Raw genomic sequence first — 23,523 nt, 5'->3', positions numbered from 1 at the left:
CAAACACGACGAGTTGAGTTTATACCAAAAAGTTCTACTTTGGTTTCATCTGACCACATGACATTCTCCCAATCCTCTGCTGTATCATCCATGTGCTCTCTGGCAAACTTCAGACGGGCCTGGACATGCACTGGCTTCAGCAGCGGAACACGTCTGGCACTGCGGGATTTGATTCCCTGCCGTTGTAGTGTGTTACTGATGGTGACCTTTGTTACTTTGGTCCCAGCTCTCTGCAGGTCATTCACCAGGTCCCCCCGTGTGGTTCTGGGATCTTTGCTCACCGTTCTCATGATCATTTTGACCCCACAGGATGAGATCTTGCGTGGAGCCCCAGATCGAGGGAGATTATCAGTGGTCTTGTATGTCTTCCATTTTCTGATGATTGCTCCCACAGTTGATTTTTTCACACCAAGCTGCTTGCCTATTGTAGATTCACTCTTCCCAGTCTGGTGCAGGTCTACAACACTTTTCCTGGTGTCCATCGAAAGCTCTTTGGTCTTGGCCATGGCGGAGTTTGGAGTCTGACTGTTTGAGGCTGTGGACAGGTGTCTTTTATACAGATGATGAGTTCAAGCAGGTGCCATTCATACAGGTAATGAGTGGGGGACAGAAAAGCTTCTTACAGAAGATGTTACAGGTCTGTGAGAGCCAGAGATTTTCCTTGTTTGAGGTGACCAAATACTTATTTTCCACCCTAATTTACGAATAAATTCTTTACAAATCCTACCATGTAGATTCATGGATTTTTTTTTCACATTCTGTCTCTCACAGTTGAAGTGTACCTCTGGTGCAAATTACTGACCTCTGTCATCATTTTAGGTGGGGGAACTTGCACAATCGGTGGCTGACTAAATACTTTTTTGCCCCACTGTAGCACTTTAACGCTTGCTGCTGGGTCCAGCACACAGTTCAGTCCCAGATTACCCCAGAGCAGAAGGTGGAGGTGAAGCATAGCTGCAGTTTCCAAAACTTTCAGTGGGTATCTGTGTTTTCTATGCATTGCTCTTTACCTCAAGAGTTTTAAAAGATTCATAAAGCTATTAGCACACAAGAAATCTAAGGTGCACTTAAACAGGGCGCCAATTTACAATAAGCTATGTAACTGTCAAAAACAGAGTTATTATAGTTTTTTTAGGTTTTGTTTTTATTTGCTTTTAAATTTCATTTTCAGTTTAGTTTAATTTTAGTTTCAAGTGTGGGTACGCTCACTTCAGTTTCCTAAATATAATTCTGTTCATGTGGATGAAGCGTTTTCAGTGGGAGAAACGTCTCATTTAAGTGACTTCTTCAGTTTTTTGGGATTTCCTTATCTGGATGATTGAGTTTTTGTTTGTGAATTTGATAACTGGAGTTTGAAATTGATACCGTGGGTGTTTCTCCCCTAAATCTCTGATGCATTTGAATCTGTTCCCTTCATCACGCGGGGTCACCACAGCGGGCAGCTCCACGTTTGATTTGGTGAATTTTTACACTGACACATCCCCAAAAGGAATTTTTGTCTCCTCCAAGGATGTTTTGCTTGTTAGGCAAATATGTAATCACTACGATATAATTTATTTACTTTAGGCACAAGATATAAACCTTTCCTGCATTTTACCATCCTGCCTGCTGACCAGCTGAATGGATCCTTTCTGTTGCCTGCACAGGCAGTCACTGCAGTACACAGCGGTCAACATTCACATTTGTTGACCCTTTGAACCCTAGTTGCAATATATATATATAATCAATAAGCTAAATAATTACGCACACCCCACTTTTCAGTTATTTATTTGTAAAAAATGTTTGGAATCATGTATGATTTTCATTCCACTTCTCACGTGTACAACACTTTGTGTTGGTCTTTCACATGGAATTCCAATCAAATTGATTCATGTTTGTGGCTGTAATGTGACAAAATGTGGGAAAGTTCAAGGGGGCCGAATACTTTTGCAAGACACTGTATCTGTTTACCAGGCTTTACAGTTGTGTTTCTTTTGTTATTCCTAAACCAGACAAGAACATTTGTCTTAAATTAGTTTATGAAAGACAGAATTCAGAATCTAATAAGCTTCAGATGTGAAAAGGATTATCGGGTGGGGTGGGGGGCCGGGGGGAGTACTGTAGGCAGCAATTTTTCTTTCTTCTAGAAAGGAAAAAATATTTGGATGATGTAGCTGTTGTTGCTGATGATGATTGCTTGTCCTTTTACATCCAGCTGGTTATCAGAAGGTGAAAAAAGTAAAAACACCTGTGTAGGTTGACCGTGGTAGTTTGTGCTTTTATATATTTAGAACTAAATCAATACGGTGTTGTACATTTATTGGGTCTGCAATATATTGGTAATTGAGACTGGCAACAGTTACAATAAATCTTATTACACCAGTCAGAAACATGACACACATACCGCAAATTCTCAATTATTGATCTCATGTTTTAAACCACAGTCTTTAGTGGATTGCTGCATTTGTGTCCTGTTTTATTACTGCTGCACATCTATTTCTTGTGTTTACAGTATTTAAGGTATGCTCATCGTTTCTCTGAACGTACTGCAATCTCTGGGGCACCTTTGTTGAAAAAATTGTTTACATTTTCATTTAGCTTCTCCAGGCAGCAGGAATGATATCGTGAGGTTTTAAACACTGGTGATGCTCCAGAAACTGACCCGCCTTATGCTGAAGGGCCCAGCTTTAAGGACGGGAGAGCCACTGAACAGAAGCTCAGATTAACAATAATCCCTTGTTCAACTTGTTGAGAACTTGCTCAAATCTCTCGTCTATCACTCCCATTCCTGTTTTATTTTGCCGGGTGTGCCAGACTGCTCCACTTAGTGTAGACACGCAAGATACCTCTGCCTCAGCCTCAGCCTTCTAAATAACTGTCGGTCCATTCGCTTTAAAATGTGGAAGAATTCAGCTTTTGTAAATGTATAAGGAATGTGTTCAGCTTTGACAGTTCAGCTTATGGATTCTTCACAGAAAAGTGAAACGAGCTGGTCTCTCAAATCAATAACTGGCAGATGTAACTCTGCACTGAAAAGAGTTTCAAGTGCTGCTCCAATAACTGCAACAAAATGAGAGGCGACGTAATATGTTTTTCAGAGTTATTGTCGTTTCTTTGTTTGTTTGGAAATGTTCTTGTATACATCAACAGACTCAGGGACGGGTCACACAGGAGAGTGAACAAACATCACGGGGAAGCTGGCATTTGAAAGAGGCCTAATCACAACTAAACTAAATGCCTGAAACTATGAAATGAAATATCAGACGTGTGTGTGTGTGAGGGGGGGGGGAGCCTCTATATAGTTCTGCATCAGTTACTTTTCAATTACAGCAGCCCAAGCAGAACGAAATTGTTAGTGTCATTTATCGACTGTGGTGCCCTCCATTAGAGTACCAACTGAGAGAAATCCATCCTGTTGTATAACCACCTGGCTGTCTTACAATAACAAAGAGTTCATTTCTGTCAGCTGGCCTTAAGTGTTTTGGGTGTTATACAAGGAACAGATGAGAAGTATACACCAGGAAACGCAGGAAAGCACACAGAGACCAATAAAGTCTAACCAAGCAGGTAATCATCTTGATGGCTTTTCTGAAACAGTTAGAAGACAGAGTGAAATACCAGAGGTGCCTAAATGAATGAGATGACAAATCATAAAAAGTTACAAATATTTTAAATATAAATATTTATTTGAGCAATTTTAAAATTAATAAAAAAAAATTGTTGCTTTTGAATACCTTCGCACCCGAGCACTTTCTAACAGCACAGTTAAAATCATGTCTATTACTTATGCCTTGATGATCTACCCTGGTGATGTGGACCAGGCAAGAGTAGCCGAGCGCAGACAACATCCCCAACCCCCCTATGTGTATATTTTTTTAATACTTTGTGAGGAAAAACTGTCAACCATATCCAAAGTGCAGGACCAAAGAGAAGTAAATAATGTATGCTTTTATTAGATTCTTTGAAGACGATATGTGCTACGCGTTACCCGTTTCAAATGTGGAAGATTTCAGACCTCTGCACAAAACAGATTTTGATAATCAGAAGGTGTATCTGGTTCACAGAACTGAAGAGAATGGCAGCGCAGGCCAGCCGTGCGAAGCACAGATCCTTGCCCTTGCAGGTAAGTTGTCCTCCTAACGCAGGAGATTTTGTCTTTTTTAACGCTTCTTTTCGCCGTCTGACCAAGTAACGCTGATGTGCGCGAAACTCAGGAATGTGTCAAACCAAGTGTTTTCTTTTTCCTTTTTTTGACCCGATCTGTCAGGACGTGATCAGCTGGAATCTGACACCGATAGCAACAACAACGTCCTCGGCTGTGGCTAGCTAGATATGCTAGTTAGATATGCTAAGATAAGTTTGGTATGTAGTCATACCTTGTTGTCGGTGTTTTATATGTTCTTTACACTTACTGCGCCGTGTCTCTTAAGTTACCCCTCTTGTTTGGGTTGGGTAGTATTGGTTGTGTCGCTAAATACGTGGCATGTAACGTTAGCGACTCACAACGGTTGTTTACAACACGAAGCTAACGCTTGCTAGCTTGCTTGGTTTGTATTCGTTCCGTGTTAGCATGCTACTGCCGACGTACAGACGCAAGGCTGTCACCGTATTATAAACATATTTGACAGCCGGTGACTGATCTGTCATTATTTTTGAGGCTCTCAAATGTAGTTGAGATGCCAATCCGGCGGCTTTGGTGGGCTGCAGTCTGCATGTTAGCTTTCTTATCGGCAGATTCGTGCCACAGAGGGGTTGCGGTGCTGCAGTCGTTGCAGACTACATACAGCAACCTGTCAGTAACATGTCAGCATCGCAGCCGTTTCATGTAGGTTTATCGTGCAAATGTGATGAAGTGTGCAGGTGAAATGCTTTTGCTCGTGTTTATTTGGAGTTGTAGAAATGTTTGCTCACGGTCGTTTTCTATGCACGATCTTTAGCTACATCACTAATCCCCGAGTCTGATCTGTCTGAGCTGGGAGATCGGTACAATGTCGCCAGCCCAGGACCATTTGTACCGCAGTCCTCTGACATGCTTACATTCCTACCTCATTTAATGCTAAAGTCGCCTTGATGAGGCAGAATGGAGAGGCTAACCAATACAGATGAGAGCACTTCCGTAGATACTTTGAAAAGCATACTTTGAAAATTCATGCAACTTTTTAGGGACTTTTACGAGTTTATTCTTGCTTCTATTTCCGGGGCTCACAGATACAGTAGAAGAATTTGAAGACAGTATAACACAAAAGAAGATGAAAATTCCCAAGATGTCCACGAAGAATTCAGGAAACTCCATCGAGAACAATTTTGGAGAGGAAAGAATGCCACTCAGGCATAAAAAGGTAGGAAGATCAGAGGTACACTGTGGTTGTTGGGCATTGCAGCAAACATATGTGTCTGCTGCAATGCACACATATTGCATCATTTATACCGTCAATCATGTATAAATGATCTAAATCAAAAGGTGTTTAGACTTGTTTATGTTAGTAGTATCATGATAGTCTATCACACTGGGTCCGTGACATGCATTTGAGTATACTTTACATTAAAACTAATTGCATTAAATGTCATCTTTCAAATAGAAAAATTACTCAAGCTTTGCCTTTTACTGTGTCAGAGAAAACCCAAAAAAGTTAAGTAGTGAAAAAAGGCCACATCAACACTCCAAGTATGGGAGCATGTATAACTTCACATGTAAATTTTTTGCAGCGATGCTCTGATATCTAAATATATCTATCAATGATACCTCACATTTTCATAAACTTGGCTGACACCCCAAATCCCCCACACTATTTTTACCATATGCTGGATTAACACAAATTCAGCACTCTGGACAGCTGCCCTTTCACAGACAAATCCTCTGAGCGGCTCATCAAAGAACTCTGTGACTCCTGTCCTCCCATTTCCTATTGAGATTCGCATGTCAAAACAAACAGTTTGAAGTCTGCCTGTCGTGTCATTTCAGACAGATTTGTGGTTTTACGTAATATTTTTCTTCTGTTTTGAGTGGCGTCAGTCATATATTTAGTCAGAGTCACAGCAAAGGATTTTACACAATACTATCTTGATGCATGCTCAATCGTCTGGGTAAGAAAATCCCAGAAAATAAATTATGTTCTTCTGGATGCAGCGTTTTCAAAGTTGAGACTGAAGAAGTTGATTGGATGATTGATGAAGTGTGTCTCCTAATGGCAACACTATGTCCGGATGAACAGAATCGACTTTGTGGGAATACTTGTACATATGAATAAATATTTTAACAGGCCTAACACCAGAGTTCTCAATGTCCATGACATATTTTTTTAAATATAGGTCAGATTTCATTTTGCCCACCTATGTCGTCTCCAAATTGAGTTCTTACTCTCCTCAGGCCCTGTCACAGGACCATGGACGCCCCCTTTCTAACTCATCCAAAAGCCTAGCGGCGGTAGTGGCTCGCCTAGAGAGAAATGCAGCCAGCTCTTGTATGGAGGGCGAGGAGGACCTGGATGAGGACCGGCTGGCTGAGGTGGGAGAGGATGCAGATGACGAAGATGATGATATGGAGGCAGAGCATCAGCGACATCATCACCAGCAGCAACAGCAGCATTTGGCGGTGGACACGGATTGTGTGCCTGAGGTGGCTGCCGCTGTTGTTCCCAGAGTTCTGTACGAGGAGCTGGTTCACAGCTATAGGCAGCAGGAGGAGGAGATGAGGAGGCTACAGCAGGAGTTGGAGAGAACCCGCAGACAGTTGGTGCAGCAAGCCAAGAAGCTCAAGGAATATGGCAGCTTGCTGACAGAAGTCAAAGAACTGAGGGACTTCAACAGGAGACTGCAAGACGTACTTCTCATGAGACTGGGCAGCGGTGAGAGACCAGTAGCACCCACACACAAGCCAACAAACCAGTTACCAGTACCACAAAGTTGATTAGTGAACTTTAACCTCGTCAGTTGTTAAAGAAAACGTTTATATTTAAAATGAATACATATATAGTAAGGAAACTGACAAGTGAAGTGTTTCTTATACAGAAACATCTGAACAGCAATAAAGTCACAATTTCAGTGGAAGGAGTTTAGCAGCAAGCGTGAGGATAGATATTAAGTTTAGTGTTCACTTTATGTCCACACAGCACAGTAATTGTACCATCTCTCTCCTGACAAGGTCTGGATGACAAATGCAGACAATAATTATTTTTTTTTGCAATTATGTGCAAAAAAACAAAAAAAGTGTAAAGATGAATGTCTGTGAAGGTTCTCAGGTTCTCTCATCCGGGAAGCTTCTTCAGTTCAGAACTAAAGAAGCTTCTTGGATGGTGATGATGATGATGGCTGAGTGTCAGTCAGTTAATCTGCTTAAGAACTGATTCTTTTATAAAACGAGAGTCCTACCTACTTTATAGGTGTCTTTAAGTTTGATTTTTGTTACTGTATATGGGTGCCATAAATGTGCACATTCTATTATTGTCGCTGTTGCTGCTAGATAAGCCCTTACAATATTAGAGAAAGAACCAGACGATCCTCTTTGAGCAAGAAATTGGTGAGGGCGGGAAGGAAGAACACTCTTTTAACTGGAAGAGAGCTCTGGTTCAGGGAGGGGCAGCTGTCTATTGCGAACAGTTGGATGTGAGGAAAGAGGAAAAGAGAGACGAGGACAAAGCACCGGTGGGAAAACTACGTTTTGATTTCACACAAGGCTTGAACCCCAGTCTGTTGGGTGAGGCTCATGTGACCCATTCATCCAACAGTACCTTGTCCCTCTTTTGCTTCTCCCACCACCCACTAAGTATTTATTATGTCTTTCTCTCACAGTACAAAAGTTCTAAAGTCCAAACAAAGTGATGGTCCTGGACTAATGTTATTTTGATTTAGGAATATTAGACACGCAATTATATCAGATAAGCCTAAAGAAAAGCACTAAGCTTACATTTAAATCAGATACAGTTTGTATAACCCAGTGTCCCATACAGATTGATCATAATTACCATAACAGGACTGGTTTCTGCCAGAATCAGGATAAGATAAAAACTGAAGAAACCTTTGGGGAATGATGTATACATGTGGAGAGAGATTATAATCCAAAGGGATTTTAACAGGTCTATTGCTGAAGTGGTAAATCCAGTACTGGAAGTTGAATAAAATGCACTTTGGTTGTGTGATTAAAAGTGGTGTCATTGCAGTGCACAGTGCTGTACATACTCGAGCTCTGCCAGATGCTGGTCTTAACCTCAGACCCCCTGCAGATCTGAACAGAGGCGCCCAGCTACTGGCTAGACCATCTAATGGACAGGCTAAAGATTAAAGCACCCTGGGGTGCTGTCAGGCAGTGGATGGAGTGCGCTGACCGATATTAAAACTCATCAGCTACATTGGAGCTTAGCGTGGCCAGCCACCAAGCCAGCTTAGTTACTGGGCTAAAATAACTGCCTGTCACAAGGCACAGGCAAGCCTGTGCCCAAGGCGCATAGCAAGCAAACAAGCAGGTGGGCACTGCTCCAGCGGTGAAGGCAAAAAAACCCTCACTACTGTAAGAATTCAGGTGCTAGTAGCTGTTTACACCTAGCATTTTTTCCCTCGTTTCTGCTGTATTTTAGCATGTTTTAGTTTCGCCAAGTTGCGTTAAGTGAAAACAGAGGTTTGTCGTTGCTTTTATCTCCATAATTGTTAACGTCTCCTTTATCTCCTAGAGCCTATGCATGACAATGGCACCCAGACAATCAAGGCTGAAGTGGTTGAACCTATTGTTGAGGCCCAGGAGACGTGCAGAGAAGAAGCCAACACCAGTTCCAGCTACTCACCCTCACCTAGAACAGTATACACCTGCAACGACGGCAAGGTACGTTTCTCCGAACTAAGAATTGCTGCGTATTTAATTGCATTTCCAGTTTTCCATTTTCGCTCCAACTAGTACACGAAGAAAACTTTTATTATTAATTTGTGTAATTTCTTGTCTGTGCTGTTTCATGGCTGCATAAATCTGTCTTTTCGTGCTGACATTAATTCTTTAAAGCAAAGTGAAAACAAGAGGATCTTGTGCACGAAAATTCAAACTGATGTCATAAAAGTGATTGCAAGGCTGTTAGCATAGTCCAGTTAATTTCATATTTTCTAATGTAGGAAAAAGAATTGTTCTTGAAGTTCACTCAGTAGTCAACAGGCCTGTTTTTTCAATTATGTTTGCATATATTTAAGTGAACTTCTAATTTATAGAGTAGAAAGGGCACTAAAACTCTGACTATGATGGTATCTTAATAACCAATTTTGAGAGCTTCGAATCATTTGGTCACCTTTCATTTTTCCTTGTGGGTGGCTGTGAACAGTATCCTGATTTTACAGGAAGTGCTGCGTTTCCTCTTAACACCCGTGAATCTGGGAACATGCTGTCATTGTTGATCAGTCCTTTCCCCTAGCTGCCTTACCCTTGCAGGTAAACAAGGTTGAGAAGATTATTATTGTTCCTGCAAGCGCAGCCAGCATCGTCGGTGTTTATTAGCCTGTTAGGGTTCTTTACTGCCCCCACTGCTGTAACTCAACCAGCGTCCTGTCGCTGATGACAGGGGGGGAATTGGTAGTACAAGCTCTGGGGCCTGCAGCCACTTCAAGCGTGAAGAACACTTGCAAATTAGAACTGTCCTACATGAGGGACCCCATATTAATTATTTGCACGAGAGGAATTTAAAGTGACTGACAGGTTAACCCTACTGAGAGTGCGCTGGAAAGGGTGGGGAGGGGTCGTGGAAAAAGAAGAAAAAGAAGAGGCTTTTTCTACCTCGAGGGCAGTAAAAAGCTTGTCTGCTGGCCGGGGGCCTAAAGCACATTAGCTGCACAGGGAAAAGCCTTTTGGATGCTAGCCTAAAGACTTTACGGTGATAAGAGAGTAGGGAAGGGAACGAGAGTCAAATATGCAGCCCCTCCGGTACAGTAGCTCACCTAGAAGACCAGGGCAGTCTGCCATGGCTGGCAATCAGCTTGAAGTGTTTGGTCCAGGCTTACGCAATGTACAGTGACTGTGTAAAGAGCCACAGCCTAAGTTTGTAATGAAGGTAATCCGTGCTACAAGAAGATAGTGGCCAGAGCTTGTTTACGTATCCTAGAGGGTGAAAGTGACCCTTCTTGGAAAGTTTGATTTAGTCTAAGCGGGAGGTGAAAGCTGAATGTGTCCTGCTATAATTAGCATGTACTCTGTTTGTCTTCACACTACCAGAATTTTACTAGTCTGTACAAAATCGCTGAGATTACACCACAAGACACAAGAAAAAGTAAAGCACCATCAAGCTGCAAACACACACACACATCTTCTTCATTATATTTTGAAAATATTTTGGGGAAATGATTAAGGAAAATCTTACGTTTTAAAAGTAAGCAGTCATTTAAAATCAGTGAAAGGTTGAAGAAAGCTGTTCCAAAGTTTTTGGACTACAAACTCAAAACAGCAGTCCCCTCTGGATTTAAAATAAGAGCACAGAACAGTTAGGAGACCCTGATCAGATGATCGCAGAGGCCTACTGCTGTCAGTAGCTCAGATATATATGCAGAAGCTTTGCCACGTCGGACTTTATATCATATTAAATTTAAAAAAGGGGTGATGTGTAAGGGCCTGCTAATTTTTGTAAGCAGCCTAGCTACTGCATTTGGGATCAGTTGAAAACAGGCTGAGGAGGATGTATGTTTGTACTAAAAGTTCCAAATCATTGGATGGCAGTAAAGGTTTGATTTTTCTAATGTTTCTTGGATGGAAGAAACACGAGTAGATGAGCTCTGAGATGTGAGGTTTCAAACGCTGGTAAAAATAATAGCAGGTCTTTAGCAGAGGGTTTGATATTGCCGGCGAGCGGCCCGATGTAATGACTGACCTCCTTAGAGAAGTTTTCAGGGCTGAATACAAGAGCCTGATGTCATGATGTTGCCTAGCAACCACCTACCAACGGTCTAAAATAACCAATTTGTAGCATTTATTCACCTATATCACATTATAAAAGCATTGTGTGATTTTTGACTTCATGACAATAGCTTATCATCATATTATATCCACTGTCCACTAATATTATGCATGATATATTATTACATCATGTTGCTTAGCGATGAACCTACCAGTGGGCTAAAAGGACCCATTTATAGCATTTATGCACCTAAAATACATTAGGGACACCTTTCATTTCACAACAATAATATGTAACTTTTATATTTTTATAATAGTTTTACAAATTTCACAGCTATGGGAAATTTGGGTGAGTTCAATTATACATGCAAGTTTGTTATTTTTACAGAAAAATTATTTTTCTGCCCCAAATCATGAAAGACAGATGTTTCTTTTTTTAAGTTGTCTTCATGCTTTCCCGTTTGTCTTGTTTTTCCTCTTTTGGTCAAGAGCTATGAACATTTCTGTTCAACCATATCTGACTCAAAATCCAATTGCTGTGTCTTCCAAATTCGACCTGTAAAGAGTCACAGTGTAACTGACGTTTGATCCTCGAAGATCTGGGTTATTCCCACTTTTTTCCCCCACAAACAAACAGTTGAATAGATGTGAAGCTGTAATGTTCTTTATCTAAAACACGGATATCTACTTTGTCTTCTGTTGACTAAAAATTAATAAAACTAGTTGAGTGTCACAACAATAAATCCTGACACCGTGCCGGTGACAACATACTGTTTGTTGTATAATGAGCCGTAGATGGAGAAGAAGAAGTTTCCAGTTGTGCTTTTCACAAACCTTTGTTTTACGTCTCTAGGTACACCTTGGTGGTGGGATCTGGGTGGAAGAAGAGAAATGGCACCAGCTGCAGCGGACCCAGGGAGATTCTAAGTTCACAAAGAACCTGGCTGTAATGATCTGGGGCACAGAAACCCTCAAAAACCGCAGTGTCACTGGAGTGGCCACTAAAAAGAAAAAAGATGCCTTGCCTAAACCTCCACTGTCACCCAGCAAGCTGAAGATTGTCAGAGGTAAGACAAACTTTTCCTTTTTCTTTAAAATGTATATTTCAAACGTTTGACAAACCCTTCTTTGGACGAGTTGCAAAAATGTTTTAGTAAAGGTAAATTCTTTAGCCTTAAGGCGAGGCCAAAATGAGCGGCTTTTAATTTGATGTGGTCTGATTACTCACACTCGCTCCTTCCCCAGAGTGTCTCTACGACAGAGTGTCTCAAGAGACAGCCGACAGTGCAGAGATAACGCAGAGATTGTCCAAAGTGAACAAATACATTTGTGAAAAGATAATGGACATCAACAAGTCCATCAAGAATGAGGAGCGGCGGGAGTCCAAGCTGCTCATCAGACAGACAGTCAAGATGGAGAACTTCACCTACGATGGCATATAGTGATCAACTGTCACGCCAGCGCCTTCTGCCCCGCGTGGTCTGCAGGATATTGAGGGGACTTGATATGGGTTGTCGGGGGATGCTGTAACCATTTCAGGAGCGGTCGTATTACTTTGGCACATCGGATTGGTTGTTATTTGAAATGTTAAAACAAAGAGGCCCCTTCGCCCGCCCCTTCGTAAAGAACCATCATCACATTTCTGTGAGCCCGCTTTTCTAATTGGCCAACAGACAGCTTTACCCAGTGGTTAGAAACTGAACATGTGAGCTAGCTTGACATAGGCTGGTGTGAGTGTTTTTATAAGCTTTACAGTGGCATTGGTACAGAGATGCAGATTCTTAAGGTTTGTGCATGTGTGTCAAAAGAGAAATTAGGTGTGATTATTACTTTATTGTTCTGTGTCAGAACATAATTGTTGAGTCCTTGAACTTTTAAAAAGTAAGAGATTATTTCCCTGGGCGAACGAATGATGCTAGTTTGCATTAGAGCTTAGATGCGTGAGAGGTTGACTGTTATGGTGACTACTCAATAACTGCTGGGAGTTGGTGCGGTTGGTACTTACTGCATAGAATGGGACATGAGGGTCTCAAATGCACAAGTCTTAATTAGTAACAGCCATATTTCATTTTGCAGCAGAGATTCTGTTGCTCCTAAAGAGATTAATTATGGGCGTGTGCTCCCACTTAACCGTATAACTTTATTATAAAGACAGCTTACTGAGATTTAATGGGACTCTGTCGAGTCTCTAGAATGCTGTATTTGTTTTTTATGTTTTTTTAATGTTAATCTTTATGAATATTTGCCATCCACGAGGGAGCACAGGAGACGTTTTGATCGGATATCTGTGTGTTACTTTAAGGAAACTTGACTGTTGAGTTGCAGTGGTACAGGCATGTTGAGACCTAGAAAGGCCTTAAATGGATCTGGCAATCACCAGGCACTGATAAGCTCCTGGGTTTTCTAGTATGCTGTGATTGTAAATGTATTGTAAGCTGAAGTCACGACGCTTCATCTGCACTTTGCTGTGAGAATGTACGAGGTGGCCAGGTACTATTTTCTGTGTAGTTCACACCATTAAGTTTGGCTGAGCCGGACCGCTACCCGGATGAAAATCGAGGCACAGCTCTGGTCATCGTCTTGTGGAAGCGGTGTTAGCTACGGGTAAAGCTGTCTGGGATACTATTTTGCTGCTGAAGCTGTCTGGCCCTGCTGAACCCCATAATAACCCCCTCTTGTTTAAGGCACGCCACTGGGGAATTAGAGTAAGGTTGCTCCAGCGACAACTTTCCCTGAGCTATGCCATCAGAACTTTTAAAATTTAGTCTCTTTCTTGTTCTTTCATGTTTTTATTCTCCTCTTCTGTTCTGTGTGTGTGTGTATATCTATGTATACACACACACACTTTCTTTTTTCTTTTTGATCCAAAATGGCTTGGGTGGCAATCTGCAGGCTGGAACTAAACGCTGCAGATTGAAATCTCAACTGTGACCTAGCTGTGGCTAACTGTGAATCTACTGCAGAGCTGCTCATCAAGCCTTTCTCCTCCTCACAGTCTAGATTCTCGTTTGTCTGTTGATTTATTTTTCTGTATCATATCGTCCGTCTCGGTTTTTTGTTATTTCAAAAGTTCAGATCAGCCTTTTCTTAAGCTACTTTATTTCAGTGTACATAAGCAACTCTTTATTATTATTATTATTTTCCACCAAACATTGATATTTCAGTTTGTAGTCTCGTTACAGTTTCAAGCTTCTGGACAAGTTTGGTTTAGCAAATTGATGTTGTAATTCCACGTTACCTATCAATTTCTTGTGTTTCTTTGTACACTTTTTAAATTTTTTTATATGAATTGTTGGCTTTAAGCTTGACGTTGTAATCGAACTTAGATCAGCTGAGTCTACAAACATATGTTTTAAAAAGAAAACAAAAAGTATCCCTCTCTCTTAGCCAAAGCAATCTCTGGAAAATGAGACGAGGCTTTTCTTAACACCCGATTTCAGCCGAGCCTGTACGTTATATTTACTATATCTGTTATTTGGCAAACCTCACTTAGGATCTACCTGATGATCACGCCATAGTATAAAATTCTGTATTGTTAAACCATTGCGCTCCAACGGTTGAGATGCAGTAGTTAGATCAACACAAATCATTTACATTGAATGCACTTTAAATGGGCAAATTCTTCGATCTTAAAGAAATGTTTTTGTGGTATTTGTCCTTTATTTTTATTTTTTTTTAATTAAAAAAAAACAAACAAACAAACATGTCCTCATAGATTAAGGCCTAACAATCATTGTATTATCATGAAGCACCTTAAGACATTTTTTTATGGTTTATTATGGCAAGAATGAGTTTTGGTACATTTTGATTCATTTGTCAGATTTGCCGCTAACATGCTTGATAGACTTTAGGGCTGCCCCACCCCCCACCCCTCCAGGAGTCGGAACATTCTTGGTCGACCTGAAAAGGAAACACTCACTTTACAGGAAGTGTCAGTCACTCATGGAAACTTTTTTTTTTTCTCGCTTTTTTTCACACACAAAATCCAAAGCGTAGGAAGGTGACAGATAAATATTTGTCTGTCAGTCATCAACCTCAAACATTGGTTTTTGTTTCAAATATGCAAGTAGGCGAATGTTGGCCGCTTGGCATGGCTGCCGTCTTTAGACAGCCTGCTTACTGGTGATTGCAGCACAATCAGAATAATTACCTCTTTTGCTGCTGTCTGTAACAGGCAGAACGCTTCGTCCATGAGTTTGTATAATTTTTTTTCTCTGGTATGTAGCACGGTGGTAATGGTGTTACTTACAATGTTCTGTCTCAGCTTTCAAACCACTTTGTCGTGCTTGACAAAACACATTAGAAAATATGTTAAAATATATTTTGGATTAATTAGATCACAGTCACAAAAACTGTTCAGCTAGGAAGATCTTTGGTCAGGGGCAGCCCTAATAGATTTAACAGGTTTCTTTAAAAAAAACTGCATTTCAGTAAGTTAAATTATCTCAATAGTTTAATCTGCAACTCCGTCATGGTCTCGAAAAGGAACGGTTTAAAAGAAAAAAACTTAGTTAGAAAATTGATAACTACTACTATCTGCAAAATGTGATTCGCCAGTATAAAAACTGACCAATGAAATGTGCAAGCTGACTGGAATATGCGCTTTAAACTGATGCTGGTAATGTATAAATATGACTCCTATAGAGATAATAGTGTATTTTTTACAAATGAGTGGTAATTGTGAGCCAAAGTATTGAATGCTGAGATCGAGCTAAAGACGGGGTTTAGAATCAGCAGGGTTTGCACAAACAAAACAAATTTTTAAAAAATGGCCCCGGCCACAGTAACCGAGCGTAAAGCGCCACCTTATAACGGCGATGTGTTATTGATATACTGTTTGAGGGGGTTCCCTAGAAACGTCCCTTTTTCGGTGCCCTCTGATTTCTCGTTTTGTTTTTCCCTGTACAAAGGTTTATGTGCGCTAGGCTGTGCATTTTAAAAGAAAAGATTTCTGCTGTGCAAAGTACCTTTGCTAAAATTCTAAGACATTGTTGTGTATTGTATTTGTGTTTGTTTCTTTGTTGTTTATGCCAAAATGGGAGGGGTGTGGTTAAAATGATGCTTAAAGAAAGACCATTAATAGAGCTATTACATCATCAAAAATGTTAAGGCCTGTTTCCTGGATGGCCATTAAGCCTAATCCTTTAACTAAAACCACCTTCAAAGGATGAAAGCTGTATGGAAGGACTGTATGTTTTTAACCCAGATTTGGCTTAATCTGTAAAGGCAAGGCCGTTCTTTATCAAATGTACCGAGTCACTTGCAGAAGAGCGGTTTGGGTTTTTAGCAGCATATCAGTAACATACTGTACCGTTTTATTCACAAGCAGAGCCACTAATTTTGGCTTTGCGTCACGACACCAGACCAGTCGGTGCTTTCACCGTTACACTTAAGTAGTGATAGGCAGGAAACGTAACCGTGGCGGCTTTGCGATCGTCTTTTTATGCCACCTTTAGTTCTTTTCTCTCCTGACTTTCATGTGGACGATCCTGTCCTCCTCGCTGTTGTTTTGGCTTATGTTGTAAACACCTGTTTAAGCTGCAGAAGGGAAGGAGCTTTGGGTTGCTTTTTGACAGTTTGATTAAGGAAAAAGCGATCTGGTTTTAGCTTCACTGTGCGAAACAAGATAAATGGCTCTGTGCCACTGTTTTCGGAGCTAGGTGTACACGAGACACACGTTTGAGCCACAGATACAGTGTCAGACTTGGTTTAAAATGAGAAAACGGAGAGGAACACATAGTTAGGCCTATATTTTTATTACAGTTATCAGAAAATTTGTATACAATCCACAAACCGGTTCTACTTCATCTAACTTCACCGTCCTACCTCATTGTTACTCTGGTGTTTGTTTGTCAGTGACTGTAAACTATGTGTGTATATTAAAAAAAAAAATCTATAGGAAAAGGTATACCTGGTTACTCTCAACATGTACAGCATATTAAAAACTTGTAAAACACCTCAGTACACAAATATCATTCTTAGGAGGAAATCAGTTTTATTACCTGCTTAAAGATGCTGCTGTAAAGGGGTGTCTGTGTGAGGGGTCGTCTCCGAATATATATCTTCGCTCTTTGCTATGTTGTGCAGTTGATCAGTGGTTGTGTTCTGTCTCTGTATTGCATTCTGAGATTTTTACTGGTTGACGGTGCTACCAGCAAACAGTTCGAAAACTGATCTATCGGACCTCAAATGGTGCTGTTTTTCTATGTTTTTATCGTCATACGGCTATGTTTTATTCAGGTGTGTCAACCGCCACTATCCCCTCAGCTTACTCGAATTCTAAAGCCAAAATATTTCACAAAAATCGATAACCCTGCTTTTACTGTATCAACTATATGCTATCCATCCAAATATTGTAGATAGTGATTATATCCTCAGCTGTGAGTTTCAGAAGTACCTCAGAAGTTGCCGATTTCAAATGGATGCATCTGCTTTTAGCACCTGTTGTCTATCAATTTACATTGTTGCAGTGTATTTTCGGAAATATGCATTTTTACTGATTAGATCAGGTTACACTATAGATAATAGATGATTATTAGCTCACACTCAGATGTCGACGATGTGAAAGTTAGAGGAAGCCACTGTTCACTGGTCGCATGCCACGCAGGAAATCTCAGTCAGACTGGGACGATGGAGTAGAAGAGGTCCTCAGCAAAAAACAAAACCACACGTTAAGTTTGAGTCCATGTTAACCTCAGATTGTGTTCTAGAAGAGGGATGAAATGACAAAATACCCACGTAGAGGAATGTGTCAACTTCTAAAATTTGGACCATGCCAAAAATGCGATCAGGGTATATTCACGAAGACTGTTTTTTGTCGACGTTCCTGTCCTCTTGAATAATTATCTGTGATTCCCCTGTTGCATCGCTTTTTCCCTCACCGTCACTTAAATGTAATTTAAATGTTAAAATTATGCATTTAGTGTAAGAAAGTACTAACGATTGACTTACTGTGAGTAATTATACAAAGTGCATTATATTTTCTTTTACCCTGTACCAATGGAATCTTTTCTGCACCAAAGTGTTTTTCTGTTGTTTTGTTTTTGTTTCTTTTATTGAGAGAAAAGGGTTGTGTCCCTTTTCAGTATGTTTCTATGTTCTTACTGATGGTTATTGTTTTCATTTCCAACCGTGCTGGTGAACATGAAATGTGCTGGTACCTCTCTACTGTGGGAAGAGCGTGTGTTCAGATACACAGCAGTCGTTTTCACGGAAGCACTTAAGCCATTCGTTGGACTGTTTTAATAATAGTTCAATTGTAAGCTTTGCTCTGGTCCAGGGTATTGACCCAGGGAGTTTGTGTGTAATTGAATTCCTATGCAGGTGTTGAGTTACTTACCTGGTACCACATCACTGTCGGGTAGAGGGCCAACTGCGGAGATGGAAAACTGGGCCTCGAGATTGAGTTAAAGGGGACAACGGCGACATGACAAATCCATACAGACCTATTAATGACATTTTCATACTTGTATTAAGTGAGCTATACAGGGCTGCTTGGATATCTACCTGTCTGTATTAGGTATAAACGCATTGCAGTGATCATTAGGGAAAGACAGGGTTATTACTGTATGGAGTATTTCCAGTTGGTATGATAATGTGAAAAGAATTTCAAGACTTTTGGAGTTGACACTCCCTCATTATTATAGCCTCCCAGAGGCAACCCTACATTTTCAGAAAATGTTATAAGTATATGCGATAGAGAGTGTACATGTCTTTGCTAAACCGGCCACACCTCTGCTATGCGAGCAAGTCTTTGACGCTTAGCATCCTGTTCTGTGTTTTCTCTTGCTGCATTCAGGAACACCTGTTTTAATGTATAGATAAACAGAAATAAAATTGAGACTTTTATTCTATCAGCACAAACCTTGTGTCTGTGGTTTTTTGTTTGTTTGTTTGTTTGGTTGGCTGGGTTTTTGTTTGTTTTGTTTTTTTTTGCTCATCTTCCTTTGGGGGAAACTGTTAGATAAGACTGAAGAAATGCATCCCCATCCTTGTTACAGCCCTTTCTTCATTTTATATTTATTAATTTTTTTATTTTTTGATGTGAAGAGTTTGTTTTTATGCATGCTAGCAGCATCGCTAAACCAGTTTGGTCCATGCACCCACATAAAATCTGGAAAACTGGAAAGCTCCTTGAGAGGCAGGCCACCTAGACCAAACAAGTTCAAGTATCTTGGGGTGTTATACACAAGCGATGGAAAGGTGGAGCGTGAGCTGGTGAATCATCGGCAGCAATGTGGGCATTATACTGGACTGTTGAGATGGTGATGAGCCAAAAAACCAAAGTTTTCAATTTACCCACTGATTTGGTAAATGGCCTGTATTTGTATAGCGCTTATTTATGTTGCATCCCTCACCTATGGTCATGAAATCTGGGTGGTGACTGAAGGAGTCGGCCGAAATGAGTTTCCTCTGAAGGGTGGTTGGGCTCAAACCTCCGGAGGAATCTTGGAGTAGAGCTGCTGCTCCTGCTCATCAAAAGGAGCTAGTTGAGGTGGTTCAGGCATCTGGTTAAGATCCTTCCTGGGGCGACTACCCTTGTAAGTGTTTTGGGTGAGCCAAGAAACTGCTGGAGAGATATTTCCAGTCTGGCCTGGAAATGCCTCAGAATCCCTCGGCAGGATCTGGAAAGTTTGGTTGGGAAGAAGGATGTGGTGAATACCCTGTGATCCCACTTCGTAGAAGAGAAATGGGGAGAGAGATAGATGTACTACAGGGTTGGTCCACCGTTGAACCTCAGAACTGCCTTACTTTTCGTGGCATGGATTCAGTTAGATGCTGGAGGGATTCCTCAGAAGCTTTGGTCCATATTGACATGATCGCAGCCTGTCTACAGATTGGTTGGCGGCACATCCCTAATACGAGTCTCCCGCTCCACTACATGCCAAAGGTGCTCTATTCGATTGAGATCTGGTGACTGAGGAGGCCATATGAGTACAAGTGTCATATTCTCGAAACCAGTTTGAGATGAGCTGAGTTTGTGACATGGTGCTTTATCCTGCTGGAAGCAGATGGGTTCTTCGTTTTAGGTTTTTGGGGGGATTTTTTGCATGCATCTTTCAGAACCTACAGCAAAGAAACTGCAGTGAAACCCCCCTCCTTCTTCTTTTTCTTCTTTCAACTGACCCTTTTAGGGGTCGCTACAATGGATCATCTGCCTCCATCTCTTCCTAGCATACTCCTCTGTCACATCAACCATCTGCATGTCCAATTTAACTACATCCATAAACCTCTGAAATCTTGATGTAGCCACTTTGATGTCACCCATCAATTTTGAGCTTCACAGTTGGAGTTTCAGTGTTGGTATTATGTTTCCAGATAAAAGAAACTCCAATAGAGAAACATGTCAGTCGTAAAGTCACCCCAGTCAAAATTATTGACTGAGCCCAAACCTTTTGGGTTTCAATGGTGGGAAGTTGGAAATTTTAACATGGAAGTCTGTAGGAATTAACTTTCATTTGCAGCCATCCTCTAGCGACACCTGCAGTTGATGTCACTTCCACATTGGATTCATTTTTCACCTCTGGAAGTTGCCTCTTGACTACCGTGTTGTTCACTGGCACATTTTCAGAGGTTGGAGGTAAACTAAACTGAATCAAGGTTAAAAATTTCCCATATCTTGAGGTGTAAACTTAGTTTGAGTCTTAAAGGTGTTATTTTTACGCTGCAGCAGCACATAATTGATGTCAAAAGAGTTTCTCCATTTTCAAATTGGGGGCTGTGTGTGCGGAGTGATTCCCATAAAACCTGAATGACCCTTAGGCTAATGCAAATTCTTCAGCACACAGAAACCTAACCAACTTTTAATTTAAATGGAAAAAGAGACATTTTTAAATTTAAGTTGGTCATACAATACCAGAGATTTACGTTTGCAACATGTCACCCACGAGTTTAACACAACTAAGACTGAGAGATTTCCAGACCGAGGCGGAGGATGAAAGTGTGATGTGTAGCTTCACAGAGGTGTGTAACCGTTTAAGTTCTTTGTGCCTTTTCACATCTTACCTTACATTAGTTTTCCATCGTCACAGGCTGTGTAATGGACTTCTGTCACCACACAGATCAATCCACTCGCCTGTACGTTTTGCACTTTTATTCTAAGTTTAGTGCGTGTGGGGTTAACGCACAATGTTTTCAATATCATAAACGACATAACAGGGTGATTCAAGCTGCACTGTGCCACATGACATGCCGATGATTGGCAGCTCTGTCTCTAACGTGTCACTTGTACAAACCCTATTGCATTAACAGCTGAGATGTATAGACCGAGATAACACAGAAATGGGGTGTTGACACATCAGACTGATTGTAAGATAGCTCTTTTTTTTTTTTTTTTTTTTTTGCAAATGAATCTAAAACGAACATTGTCTCTGAATGTCCTCCTTTTTGTATAGTCCACAATAGAAACTGATGGGAAGAGTGCCTCCTTTCTTTATATACAGACTGCACCTCCTTCATTTCTCCCTGTCCCTCTCTCTTGTCTTGCACACTGAAGCATTTCCATACATTATTGCCTCTGTAAGCAAGTGTGTCACGCGCCCAGGCTTTTCCTACAGCCCAAGAGGACTTCTCAATGTCATTATCGCTAAAGCCTGCCACATGTCTATAATGTATTGCTGCCTTTCTTTATTGGCAGCGTGATGATTCAGTAGTGGTGATGATGGATTAGTGCTGGCTGGGTCGAGCTGGGCTGGGCTGAGTCCGTCCAGACTGGGCTGGGCTCTGCAGCCTGGCTCTCTGTCGCATAAACACCATGTACTCCTCACACACTGCAGTATAGAGGGAGACATATTGTATTTATGTCACACACACAGTCTAATGAATATGGTCATTTCGGTGCTTTTATGGAGCTTCTTGGAACATTGTCTGATTCATCGTGTTCACCTTTTGAATTTAATGCAGACATGGCGCACGCAGCAGCTCTGCATAATAGGTGGCAGTAATGCATTCTCTTTATGACATTGTTAGTGTTTTGAATGGGGAAATATAACCGCATTTGCCTCGTGGAAGGGGAAGTTCAGAGTGGGTGCGCCGTGTGCATATGTTACCTCAGAGTAACAAGGTTTGTTTCCACGATCATAAACACGTACACACTGGGTTTAGAGGAAGGACGAATAGTGGCATGTTTTATTGCTGAATATGAAACACAGTCCACAAAGCACATCCACCCAGACTGAACTAGATTTAACGGCACACTGGCCACCAACTAAAAGTCTAAACCCAATGCTCAGGACTTGATTATAGGATTTTGAGTCTCTCCACGCCAGCTTCTTGTTGTTCGCTGTCATGGCGGTTTGGCTTCAGCCGCAGCACGAGAAAATAAATGGACATTAGTCTTAATTTCTTATCGCTTGCAGCAGTATCTGACCATCACCGCTGCTGCTGTAAATCTTTCCCGCGCCGGCAGACAGAAGAAATACATCCCGATCCTTGTTGCAGCTCGTCACAAGCACGATGGAAATTTGAGCACACATGCAGCAGTTAACATTTTCAGTATTGTTGATCAGGCCCTATATTAATTTTGTCCATCACCGACTGATGCGATATATTGACTTTAATTCCCTTTGCACTAAACCGAGTTATTTCGCTTATCCTGCAATATTTTCTCCCCAAAGGCAGGGAAGGTTTTTCTCATTATGGGAAACAATTAACTAAGTAACAAAAGAGTTGAGCTTATGCTTTTCTAATCGATTCTCGTTCGTGCTGTTGTTGTGACTGTAGGTGAAGGAGTTATTTGTGTTTTTCATTTAGAGCAGTTTGGTAGTTTTATCTGTGTACCACCTATTTACACCATGCAGAGTATTTATATATATATAGTCAAGTAAAATATGCAAGAGCCTTCATTGCCATCTCTGCTGCTTTGTTCATTTCAAAAGTTATTGCAGGTGTGACATCAACTTGGTACTTTAGCAATTCTGCCTTTGGTCTTTGCACACATTGATGAAGCACCACCCATACCTTCACCCATCTGGGTGTTCATACATTGTCAGTTAGCTGTACGATAAGATACGCTGGTAGGTCTTGACTGTTAAATTCCTTGCTGCCAGCGATGTTCGGAGGTCCTTATCGTTTTTAAGGAGCTTATTTTGCTGCTTCAATGATAAAAACTGGAAAAGTTTCGAGTCCATCAGCCCCTCCAGTAAGTGGATGCAAAACTCTGCTCGTCTACCCTACACACATTCGTGCACATGCATACATACCTGTGAATGCACGCACACACTGGCGCATGCATACTTAAATACGGAGCATCCAAATGGCCTCTATTAATGCAGATGGCTCTCCCAATTAACAAGATTCAAAGCGATGATGAATTTTTCACTCTCTGAACAGTTAAGCTAATTATGGCCCAAATGAAGCAGGTTCCAGTGAATCGCCATGGCAGAGGCTGCCAATGGCAGACAATGTCACTGTCACAGTGCCACTCTGCAGCACCACCCTAATCACTACGGGTGCTTAATATTCATCTCCCACTGCTCTCTCGTCGCCTCCATCCTTCCTGTCTCACCTCTCGTCTCGTGTATCCTCTCTTCATTTCTCCTCCCTCCTCTCATCTCTCCTCCCGCTTTCCTCCACTGCCCTCCTTACACGAGTCCCAACCATAACCCCTCTGCACCCACCCACCGACCCACCCACCACTTTGTGCCTCTCTCACCATAGATGTGTTGTTCATAATGGAAATCAACTAAGTG

General features: G+C 41.2%; 2 protein-coding genes across 4 annotated transcripts in view; both read left to right on the top strand.

Moving 5' to 3' along the window:
• The window catches only part of agbl4 (AGBL carboxypeptidase 4), a 351,159-nt gene that overhangs the window by 268,138 nt on the left and 59,498 nt on the right, over positions 1 to 23,523 (top strand). The gene's annotated exons all lie outside the window — the stretch shown is intronic.
• On the top strand, positions 2,904 to 18,697 carry bend5 (BEN domain containing 5). Of its 3 annotated transcripts, none has more exons than XM_026157913.1 (6): positions 2,904 to 4,102; positions 5,188 to 5,318; positions 6,347 to 6,824; positions 8,643 to 8,791; positions 11,688 to 11,901; positions 12,080 to 18,697. In XM_026157913.1, exons 1-6 carry the CDS (start codon positions 3,919 to 3,921, stop codon positions 12,274 to 12,276), a joined length of 1,353 nt encoding a protein of 450 aa, XP_026013698.1. In that variant the 5' UTR covers positions 2,904 to 3,918; the 3' UTR covers positions 12,277 to 18,697. The 3 variants fall into 3 exon arrangements, with proteins under 3 accessions (XP_026013698.1, XP_026013700.1, XP_026013701.1); XM_026157915.1 differs by lacking the exon at positions 2,904 to 4,102 and adding an exon at positions 4,130 to 4,341; XM_026157916.1 differs by lacking the exon at positions 2,904 to 4,102 and adding an exon at positions 4,367 to 4,804.

This window comes from Astatotilapia calliptera, chromosome 23, assembly GCF_900246225.1.
Source record: "Astatotilapia calliptera chromosome 23, fAstCal1.2, whole genome shotgun sequence".
Lineage (NCBI taxonomy): Eukaryota > Metazoa > Chordata > Actinopteri > Cichliformes > Cichlidae > Astatotilapia > Astatotilapia calliptera.
Note: the sequence above shows the minus strand (reverse complement) of the source record. Positions and strands in the feature narration are given on the sequence as shown.

Excerpts from the sequence above, each read along its gene's own strand:
- bend5 (XM_026157913.1), top strand. The coding sequence starts at position 3,919 with ATGTATGCTTTTATTAGATTCTTTGAAGACGATATGTGCTACGCGTTA. Across the intron at positions 4,103-5,187 it reads ACAGATCCTTGCCCTTGCAG|ATACAGTAGAAGAATTTGAA; the intron begins GTAAGTTGTCCT and ends CGGGGCTCACAG. Across the intron at positions 5,319-6,346 it reads TGCCACTCAGGCATAAAAAG|GCCCTGTCACAGGACCATGG; the intron begins GTAGGAAGATCA and ends TACTCTCCTCAG.